This window comes from Rhyacophila brunnea, unplaced genomic scaffold (genome assembly GCF_057557595.1).
Source record: "Rhyacophila brunnea isolate RB1 unplaced genomic scaffold, BYU_Rbru_1.0 scaffold_8, whole genome shotgun sequence".
Classification (NCBI taxonomy): domain Eukaryota; kingdom Metazoa; phylum Arthropoda; class Insecta; order Trichoptera; family Rhyacophilidae; genus Rhyacophila; species Rhyacophila brunnea.
The window spans coordinates 13511907-13524300 of record NW_028233350.1 but is presented as its reverse complement, the minus strand read 5'-3'; the positions used below and the strand labels follow the sequence as shown (position 1 = coordinate 13524300).

Sequence of the window (12394 nt, the reverse complement as noted above, 5' to 3'; positions counted from 1 at the left end):
AAAATGTTTTGGTGATAAAATTAATAGATTTTATAAAAGGTATTATAATTATTTGTACTATATTTTTTTTAATCTGGGTTTTATTATATTGTTATGATTGATAATATAGTAGTATTTTTTTTTTTATTTAAGCAGTTCAGTTTTTATTTTTTATCAAGTTAAAAAGTTACTGATAATAAACAATAAACTGTTTTTACCTTGAAGTCATTTCTGTTGCCACCAGGATATAGCGTCTATGAGTTCTTCATCCATGATGTTCATATGGTGAGAGGTGTCGTATTTCTCGTTAGGGAAACAGGCATTTAAGGTATACCCAGAAACACCGGAAGAAACCTCCGATGAGAATGACGGGGCAGGTGATGAGGATGTTTCAGAGCAAGGGGGCGTCTGATCCAGCAGGAATCCGTGATCTAATCTTTGAGATACGTCGGCTAAAGTTTCACTTGAAGTAAAGAACATGTTGTTTTCTTGATTTTCGTTTTTATCTTCGCACAATTCAATGCTTCCGTCGCTATCGTCAAGCACTTGCTGGAGATATCTAATGTATTCTACGACCATTCGTAAAGTATCCACTTTGCTCAGCTTTTTACTGGCACCGCGTCCTGCACTGCTGGATAAGGCTGATACAACTGAAGGTGGAAGATGTTTACGAAGAGCTGCGAATCCATCGTTGACTTGTTTAACTCTATTCCTTTCACGAGCGTTTCTTCTGATGATAGAAGGAGACTGATGTCCAGTATAAGCTGTAGGTTTATAATTCATCTTCTTCCGACAGCGTAAAAGATCCGAAGTTAGATTACTCCCTTGCGATGAGTAATTGTTATTGTTGATTTTAATTGGCGCCGGCGCAATAGGCACTGCGCGTTTATCCATTATCTTCACTTGTTGATTATTCTGAGGGTACCCAGTTGATACAATTACACAATTATTTTGTCCGGGTATCAATTGAATCTCGTTCAACATTTTTATATAAAGTCTTTTCAAACAACTTAAACACTTTCAAACGTGGAAAGCGTAGTATCGGAGATATTCACGAAATTGTTTACGTAAGTTTTGGATCACGGTATATTTATAACAGGTAACAAACAAAACACACGTCCACCTGGCACAGAGTCGCGGGGACTACTAAATTGAGGAGCGGAGTCGAAAGAGGAACAACTGTGGCAGTGGTGAAAACTAGAATGAGCCCTTTGCCTTTGCTCCCTAGGTTTTGTAGAAGTAATTTTTGGTTCGGAAGGACCGCGAGTATTTTTTTCAGCTGTTCGCTTGAGCGGCACATGCCGGAATAATTAATTTTTAAACTCATATCTATTATATTTTACACATTTTTTTCTAATTTTTATCCAAGAAAAAATACAAATCGTCAAAATACTAATAGGCATAGGATTTTATTAAAAGGAAAATAATTTAATGAAAATAATTATCGATAAGTAGGTAGCTACCTACACAAAATATTTAATATGTAACTGACAAATTACTGTATTTAAGTCAATAAAATACGTTTTACTCTTAAATATAATATAAACTAAAGCTAATTTGGTACAAGTCAGTTATAGGGAAGCCAGGCGGAAACCGAATAGACGATTTTGGGCAAAATTCATTAATTCAAGAATGAAAATCTAACCTAACATAACTTAACCTAACGTAAACTAAACCAACCTAATGAATAATCCAGTATATTGTCTATTTTTTCAAAATGTGTTTGCCGATGGCTTCCCCATAACCGACTTGTACCGCTATTTTTTTTAATTTACAATGGGTAAAGTTATGTTTTAATATATATGTACATGAAACGATGTAAAAGTTGTAAATTTTGGATAACTATATTAACATCAACATTTACATATTATACATAATATCATGTTTATTCACATCATCTTACAGGTTTACAAAGTTACTTAAGCTAGAGCATTCAGATTGAAATAATTCCATGACGTTGGCATCCCATCTCCTGGTTACTTCATAAACCATTTTATAGAGGGCTCAATATCGATTGAATTCTTTTACAAAAAAAAATATTAAAAATATAAATAAATATTATTTTATTTTTTTGTAATATGCTACACCCTACGCCACAGTGTTGATTATCCCCTCTCGCGCTGCAAGTCTCAGTTGCAGGCGGCAACCCGCTCGTGTCCGGCGCGCGACGGGCAGGTGAGAGCTTTGCGCCCCCCTTGCCCGCGCACCTCCGTCCTGCCAAGTACCCATACACCAACCCCCGATACCTATGCATGATAATAAAAAAACCCACTCGGCCGAAAACACCTACTGTAGAAATAGGCAGTAATTTTATACTATTATGCTATTATTTTGATGTAAAATGCGATGGTAGCAGAGTCGGGCCACTTTGCATATTTTGCTATAATGGGTGAAACAAACACCGAGGGTAAAAGTGGTCAAGTCACTATTAAATTACTTTTTATTCAGCATACTTACTTAAATTTTTTGTTTGCTTATTATCAATAACCATTTTTTTTAATTAACTACAAATTATTTTCTTTTATTGAACGAATAATTCACAATATTTTAAGAATGTACCATTCTAATTATTGAACATACTTACTTCTGGAAACATGAGAAAATATAGTCAATAGAAAAAAAAACTTAAAAGTAAGATACCTACCCGACAGGAATCGTAGGGCTATATTATTATCTCATGAGTATTCAGAATTATGTACTTACTTATATTCAATAACTATTAGTAATTTTGAACAATCACAAACATCCAGGCTTTGAAAAAATCACATACATTAATTGTGTCTTCAACGGGAATCGAACCCAGAGCTCTCGAATGGAATATCAGCACATTACGCACTTAGCCCGAGAACCGTTTCTTACATAATTTGGGAAACTCTAAAAGCATACCTGATAATAGCAAATAATAATAATAATAATGATAATACCACAGACGCATAGTCGTTAGTTAATATTGGCATAGGTTATTTAATTGGCATAACATATTGGCTGTACTTTATTGGATGCAGGTTTGATTTTTCCTTGTCACTAATATATTTTCTTCAAAGATAATTTTTCTAAAAGGTATATTTCTGACGTGTTTCAAATGATGATTGCTACATTCCTAAATATTGTGTAATATTTGGAAAAAAAATGCTTTAAATAACCACCTTTTATTATGCAACATAATATGATATCAAAATATGACCATAATTAGAATATTTCGTAAATAATTATATTGTCTCCTAAGTTGAACAGGTTTATGTGAGTCCATGGAGTAGAAATTATATTTTAAAATATTTATTTAAAATTTTGATTTATCTTTAACAGTTTTTCTCAAATACTATTAAAAACTATTATGTCTATCTTATTACTATGGTGCATGTACCTTTTCTTAGTCAATAACTACAAAAAAAAAACAGATTAAAATTCTAATCAGAAAAGTAAATAATTATTTGCATGATTATAGAATATAGACTATAAACTAGGCGAGCATAATGCCGTTTATCATAATTTTGGTTATTAGTTATAATAGAACAAGCTTTTAGTTTTTTTTTTTTTGTTTTTGATTTTTTTATTATCTATCTCGTTTAGTAGTCAATGATGGATTAAAACGCTGGATTCGAATACGTCGTGACTATCAGTTTCAGAAGAAGTCAATTTTTAACTCGTCCACAGCAGGCTAAATTAAAACAATGTTATGCAGAAAAGTAATCAAATATTATAGTTTTATTTGCCAATTCACTTCAGTCTCACGTATTATATGTCACCGTTTGGTGTGAACTCACTATTTCACGCCTTACTTGTAAAACTTTGCGAGTCTATTTTACGTCGTTATCTTCAGAATGACAGCAAAAGTGATGGTCTACATTCGAGGAAAGCATGTCGTGTTTACATCGTGGACTTGTTGGCGACAAAACTTATGTTCCCAGGATCTTATCGAAGCTTGAAACTCACAAAATACTTTGCCGTATACGTTTTTAGAAATTTTAATATATGTTATTGATTAAATGAAATTTAACAAACTATTTAATTATACTATAATATAATGTTTATACAACATTTAAATAATCTGGGTGATTTTTTTTAGTTAGTTTTACTAGATGTATTTCGTAAAAGGAAGATACCGAGGTATTTAGTAATGCACTTCGCGATGATATAAAAATTAATATATGTAAATATATTAACAATGTTTCATAATTTCCTCACTAGGTATCTCTAGTAGCACTACTATTTAATTATACACTATCAGAAATAGTCAGGTGTTCGAATTTAGAACTAATCTCATCACAGTATAAAAAATATTGAATGATATGTGAAAAGTTAAATTTAAATGCATCATTTTTGCGCCTAATTACATAAATGTATGTGCTAAAACTCATTATATCTATTATTTTATTTTGATACAATTTAATAAAAAAAAATTTCAAATAATTATAGTGTTATGTGTCTATAACAATTAAAAAACTAAAGAATTTGTTGATCGTAACTATTTGGATGAAGAGTAAAAATATCTGTCGGAAATTTTTGCCCCATCAATTATTTATTTTCATTGAAACCTTTTTAACCCGTAAAAGATGAATAGCACTAAATTATTTTTATATAAAAAATAATAAAATATTGAACATGTAATATAGTATCAACCGCATTAAAATGTAATAAACTATTTTTTTATTCAACGAATAAGACACATTACATTTTTAGAATGTAATATTCAATAAACATAATTTGAAGACATCTCACGCATATACAAAAAAAAAATCATTTTGTAGAAAAAATGCGACACCCGACGGTACTTGAACCTGTATCTGCTGGATTCGAGTCAGTATGTTTTTCAAATTAAGCTACGGGCATTTTAGTTAACTGCGACGATTTTAACTAGTAGTTGTTAAGTAGGTAAATGAAATTAACAAAGTTTTTTAATTGTAGGTACCTACTTGTCAAAATAGTTATTTAGTCATAAGTTCTTATGATTTTGAGACATATACTTAGGTATATATATAATAAATTAAATCAATTTCTCCATTTTTACTTCAGTGGAGTACATGGATAACATGGTTTCAAGACGATTAGCATCATCAATAAGCACATAGCATCAATAACACCCCATCTAAAAATTAAATTTCTTTGACACAATAAATATTAATAATGTAGGTACATACACAAAAATTTATTTTACATAATAAAATACATAATAAATATTTATAAATAAATTTGAAAAATCCATATATAGTATTTAGCGCCCTCCCAGAACGCCGGAATCCGGTTGTCTTGAAGAATATGCAAGCCATATTTATTTTGTGGTCAACGGCTGGTGTACCTATATATCTGAAATATGTACACAATACACACAGAGTTCTGCAGTTCTTTTGCCAGATATTCAATAGTAATGTTCACAATCTTATTTAGTAAAGGTGTTAGGTGATCATCTTTATTGAAAACATGGAGAGTCAATGCAAAAGAGATAAATCTCCCAAGTTGATGGTCAATAGGAATAAGATAAAACTTACAGAATATATGAACACAAAATGGATAAGTAATTTTTATAGATAAGGACTCGCATGATAACACAAAATACACAACACTGCAATTCTAGCGCATCAGTCGATGCGTCTTTTTTGGATTTTAAATTGCATTTTTTTATCCAACTGGAGATTATAATTGAATGAATTTGGAATCAAGTAAGACCTGCATTGGCACGCTGCAACTACAGTGATGTGTGTCTGAGCACTTACATAATATCAAATAAATACAATATTTATTTTGAAAATAAACATCAGGCGTTTGGCTACAGACGCATTAGTGAGAGAAAAAAAAATATAATCAAATAAAAATTAACGCAGTTTGCAAATTGACCATTACTACAATATAGATAGAGTTAATTATTATTCGTTATGTTATGTTTATATTATAATTTAGTATTTTGTAAAATTTATTAAAAGTTTCATCTTTAAAAGGTTTTCAACTTGTTTACTAATTTAAAAGAAGTGAGCTACAATATAATATGAATAACAAAATTCATATAAAAAGATATGAACTTGTGCATAGTAAAATTTGAGTCGAAAGATTGTGATAGATAACCCATCTTAAATAAGAGTTTCACGATGTCAGTCAAATGTTGACAAATGCAGATCTGGTCAAGGGTTAAGGAGTTCAAACTCCTTTGATCATCCGTCAGCATCTTAAACGGATCGACCTCTAATGGTTTTCTTTTATAAAAACGCCGTGATATGAGATAGTCAGAGTAATCCTCTACAAAAATATGATTAATGAACGAACTTAGAATACTCTTTAAAATGAAAAAAAAAAGTACAAACAAAACTATATTACCTAAGTAAATTTAATAATAGCTATCATCTAATAAATGGAGTGTAAGCGTATCAATTTAGTATAAAAATTATATGTTCAAAGCAATTTTGATTATAATTGATAAAGTTTAATATACATTTTCTATTTGCTTTGTCCAATTAATAGATTGTAGAAAATAAATAATACAGTTAAACAGATAAGTAATATATTATTTTGATATGGCAATCCCGAACAGACTTTTTGGTACTTAGGTATCTTATGGATAAATTCTTTTTTCTTCTTTCGGCCATGTCCGATCCTAATAGGATCATATTATGGGCCTCCACAAAGTAGAGGTTTGTATTAACAGATATTGTTTTTTTACGAGAAATGGACGTCAGCCACTTGCTCAACCTATTAGGTCCATACTTACACACACAAATTGAAAAACAATATGTGTACTTGCCAGCCCCAGGATTCGAACCTGGGACCCACGGCGTTATAGTCCAACGCTTAAGCCGCGCGGCCACCGTGGATAATCAAACATAAGTACGCAATGTGATAGAATATGTAGAAGCGATAAAATAACAATGTGATGTATATATGTCGCTCAGCGTAAGGAAAACCTCTGAAAATAAATAATAGAATCATGTAGTAAAGTTGATACTATTACGATTCTGAGTAACCATCGAAAATAACACAGAAACAGTATTTGGCGATCAAATAAACAAAATTAGTTGCAAATTACTAAAATAAGTTTTATTTTTGCGTGTAATAATTATTATTATAATAAATACTAAAAAAATCTACTTCCGTTAAAATCGTTAATATCCAATACTAGAAAAGGCTCTGCTTCGAGATAATGAAATCGTCAAATAGACACAATTATAATTATATATCTATATAATTATAATTATATATTTATATAGTTATATAATTATAATTATATTATAATCAGACATGTCGCCTAAAATCAAACGGACTCTCTTTCTTAAGGTATTGTTAGTCGACAGTCGGACTTCTACATTTGCCTGATCTAATATACCTGCAAAACTATTCTATATACAAGGCGGCTATCGACGGTAGTTTATCACATTTCTCACTGGTTGACTGCTTAAATAATGTAATATTCACGCTGTAACTATCATGATATTCAATAAACACAGTTCTCAGCCCCGCAATTGTACCTATCTACTTAGAATCCGCCGGACTCCAGCCTCGTGACCCAGTCTGAAAGATATGACCTTTTTTCAAGGCCATGATAGATTGATACCCAGGGAACACAAAAATAAATTATGTTGGTTACCTTCTGGGTGAGGCTGTACTAAGGTATAATTATCGAGTGTACATAAATATGGGATAAACTTAGACACATGTCACAGTCATGGCCCCCACAAGGGGGGGACTGACAGGGCTCTAGCCTGGGGGCCCAGACCCAGGAGGTGCCCGGCGAGGCGAGTTGACCAGATAAGTGAGATAAACACACATATAAAATTTGATTTAATAGTAAAAAAGCTATTTTCCTTAATAATATTATTATGTAAAATTATGTGGTTGTACCTACGATACAACTTTTAATTGTGTATCAATACTCGACACCTCCATAATTCAAATGGATTTATTAAAATACTTATACAATATAACACCAAATAATATACACATTATTTTTTCCGCGTACTTACTCCATTTGGAAAACGCTACTGTAGAGCGTCACACTGCCTTTATCCTTAGTGATAGGTAAGGGGGCCCGCCAATGATCCTAGCCTGGGGGCCCTTTTCACGATGTGGGGCCCATGGTCACAGTATATGGTATTTTCAATAGTTAGGTCCGTATCATATCATGTAATAAATTATTAAAGTTTGTGGTTTTATATTTTATGGTTTTGATAATGGTATAATTTTATATGTTATATGTGTTCAAGACCCCTTTTAATTCGTATGATGTATCGCTTGTCTTAGTTGCGTCAAATTAATCCACCGCTGTAATCCTGATCTACCTATTTATGTCTTCATTAGCTTTCAATTTCTATCTCAAACACTACTTAATAATTCTTATATTATCCTTCAGTACCTAAATCGATCGCATCACATTGAAACCAAAATCTATAAAGGAAAGTAAATTTATGATAGATATATTTTTTTAATCATTAAAATTAGAATGTAGTAAATAATTATATATTATCATTTCAAAACTTTGTCATTATTTTTAATATCGATAGGGCGCATAGCTTTTAAAATAGGCTATAATCTTAATCAGCTGTATCGAATCGTTTGATCCAAAAACGAACAAAAATTGTATTTCTAACAATCCCAAACCATATAAGAAATGAACCCCTTTCGACAACAAAGAGCTCATAGCACAGGGTAAGCAATGCGTCGAAAATCAAAAATGCCGAAGACATTTGATAAAAAATCTCGCTATGAAATTGAAATGATTGATCCCTCATTAGGGTCCAGAACTGAGTTGATCCTAGGACCTAGATGTTTTTTTTATAAATACCACGCTACTTTTATGTCAAATTTATAATATCGTATCCTGAAATATTTATTGAAGTATGCGAGGTGAATATAAAGTGTATTGGAGGAAAATATTTTACTTTTCTTTTTTTAAATAATATAATATTTTGGACGACAAGAATGTGGTGACAATTATTTTATTGACATGAATGGCCGATTAAATAAAATTTTGACAGTAGTATTTTTGGATGATGTATTATTTATAATAATATTATCATGTTAAATATTTTTTATAGTTATAATAAATTAAATTGACTATCGATTGATAAAACAACTATAACAATGATATAACCATAAAATAACAAGGAGTATATAAAATACAATTCCAGGTAATTTATTAGGTATTATTAAGTTTTTGTTTTTTTATTAAACTTTGTGTAGGTATATACATACAAGATTTGACAATACATAATGTTAAACTGTCGTTGGACAGAGTAGAATCAATAATTTTGCGGAATTTGAGCAAATATATTATTACTTACTACGAGAGTAATAACTGACATTAACGTTAACTATGGTTTATATATTATGTGTGCAACCCCTCCTGTGCATCTAATCTATACATAAAGCTGTTATCGGCTGCTACCAGCGGCTATCGAGGGTAGTTTACCATATTTATGTATTGAGGCGGTTAATTATTACAATAAGTTAACTGTCTGAATTGTCAAAAAGTGGTATGTTTTAACAGCACCTCTCTTGGCTGTGTTAACTTCTAGAGCAAGATAGACTGTCATGACAGTTTAGACAGCTAACTTATCGTAACAATTATAATATTTTAGAAGCGCGGAGCAGTAAATTTTGTTTATAATAATTATTGCCCAAGTATACGTATTTTTCCATAGAGAAATGAACTCGTCAAATTTATATGTGGCGAAAGAAAGTAGGTGCCCACGTAACAATAAAGTAATTATTTGTAAGTAAATTGAAATATTCTTACCCTACGTTCTATATTTTTTATTGAGGTTGGTTAATATTGGTAAAAGCATAGCTTTACAATTTAATTATACAATTTATTTTTAGTATGAAAACAATAGTAGGTTTAATTTTAATAATTATAATATATACATTACATACATTACATAATATTATCATAATCATAATATTACATATATGTTACATAATGTATACCAACTCCACTCTATGGATGCTCATATTATGATCTTAGGATCGGACATGGTTTCAATGCTTGTAGTCATCATATCGTTAAAGATGTTGCAAATTATCTAATAGCTACTCATTTTTAATCATTACGTCATAAAAAATATAAAGGAATAATAATGTTAAATCATTAACGACACTAAAATAATTAATATCCAGCGCCATCTATAATCGATATGATGAGCTTTATCTGGAGGCAGCGGGCGGCCTCTTTAGCGTGTCAAATGTCAAAAGCTCAAAGAAAATGTTAATACATCGATGAGTGATGAATGCCTCGCGCGGCTGCCTTTGCAAAGCCTCGTCACGTAAGTCGGTTGCTCGCTTGTCGGTGCGTTTAATTTTAAATTGCCCGGGAAGCCTTACATTGAATATATATTTAGCCCATATTGAATATTTTCAAATAAGTCAAGTGTAATAATTATTCAATAAAATTGTTTATTAACCTTAATAATGTAGTAATATTGTATAAATATTGTGTTATATTAGACATAAACATCAGCCATGGATATATTTATGTGAATATTATCACATATTTTCATAATTGAATTAAGTAGAGATATAAAATTGTGCTTAGTTAATTTTGTAAGTTAACACACTAGCGTGATTTCAATGTTCGATGAGGCATAAGGTAACATGAATAATAAAATTTAAAACAAATGGTTCTCAACAATAATTTCAAAAGAAAGGTGATATAAAAAATATGAATAATCATAAATAAACGACGGTTTTATATTATTATTAAGTGTCGGCCTATGGCGTCGTGGGTCTCAGGTTCAAATCCTGGGTCTGGCAAGTAAAAATATTGTTTTTGAATTTGTGTCCGAGTCGGAGGATGGACCTAATAGTTTGAGCAAGTGGCTGACATCCATTTCTCGTAAAAACAAAATCTGTTAATACAAACCCCCATTCTATGGAGGCCCATATGATCCTATTAGGATCGGACATGGTCGGAATGAATTATTAGTTGATGTAATAAAGATCGTTAAATCCTCAAATAAAAATAGTCTGGATATATAGGTTGGAAAGGTGACACCCACTAGATGAATGAAAGTCATCTAGTGGTATGCAAGAGGTAGGTACATATTGTTAAAAAGGTATACTTTGAGGCTACTAGATCGGCGAAATTGTTAAGATCTATGGAAGAACATGGTAACACAGTGCACAATAATGATAAAAATGGAATCAGTTTGAAGAAGATTAATTCATTCACCAGTAATATGAATTCAAGCAGATGATAATAATAAAATATTATATTATATAAATTTTTATTTTATTAACGCATAGCTGACATACATGTAAGTATTTTTAATAGTATGGATATTCAGTAATTTAATGCATCAATTTTAATATCGCAAAAAATGCGTCCTTATCGTTCTATATTATGTAGACCTAGCCTAACCTAACTGGATGGACCTTGTTCAATACATAGGACGATAATGTTATTTCTTGAAACTCACGAAGAAAAAGTCATTCGGGAATCCCCAAATGCACTGGAAGGCGAATTATGTTCAACGTCAATTTTATTGTAACGCAATCGGAAGAAGAATTTTTTTATGGGGTGAATAATATAATAATATTTTAACAAAGTACTCTATTCATAATATTATATTCGTTTTAATGTTTATTACAGTATTAAAAAATAACTTTAGTCGCAGCCTATATGCTAGATATTCATTCATGTAAGTTCATTTTTAATGGTCGATAAATTTTATTAGCTTATGAAAGCCTCATTTGTGTAACATACCTCAAAGTTTGCCTAGTATCCGTATATGCTTCAAGCATAATATAATAAGATTATTGTTATGGCAGGTAAGGACACGTCAATAGAAGAGTTTTCTAATGTTTGGAAACATGACTGTTAATTTTTAATAAAAAGCTTCTCATGTTACACTGAACAAATATTTTAGCTGGCAACGAAGGTGTTTACAATATTTTATTAATAGAAAATAAATCTGAATAAAGCTCTGTGATTTATTATCTATATTAGATTTATCGTGATTTTAAATATAAAATGAATCATCATCATTAGCCTGAAGCTATCCACTGCTGGATGAAGGCCCCTCCAAGCTGATTCTACTTCTCTCGGTCCTGTGCATTGCGTTGTGACGTACTTCCGCAGAACTTAATCATTTCATCAATCCAGCAGCCTCTAGGTCTACCTTGCGGACGTTTTGTACCTCTTGGATACCATCGTATGACTAAATTTGTCCAACGATTGCGCTTTCTTCGAGCTATGTGTCCAACCCATTTCCATTTGAGGTTTTAGAAAATTTTATTACATCGCAAACCCTTGAATGTTCCCTTGATAAAATGATTATGTATCCTGAAATATTATATTTGTTACTGATTAAATGATAAATATTCTACACCTAATCATTATCATTTAAATGTAGGTACTTTATAAATGCTAGATAATATTTTATACCACTTTGTTAGTATTGTGATACCTGCTTAAGGTGAGTAAATATTATTATTT

At 31.0% G+C, this 12394-nt stretch overlaps 1 protein-coding gene across 1 annotated transcript; it reads right to left on the bottom strand.

Annotated features, from left to right (window-relative positions):
• Positions 1-204: 204 nt before the first annotated feature.
• On the bottom strand, positions 205-963 carry LOC147063936 (achaete-scute complex protein T3-like). The gene has a single exon (XM_085959120.1). It carries the CDS (start codon positions 961-963, stop codon positions 205-207), a length of 759 nt encoding a protein of 252 aa, XP_085815246.1.
• Positions 964-12394: the final 11431 nt, after the last annotated feature.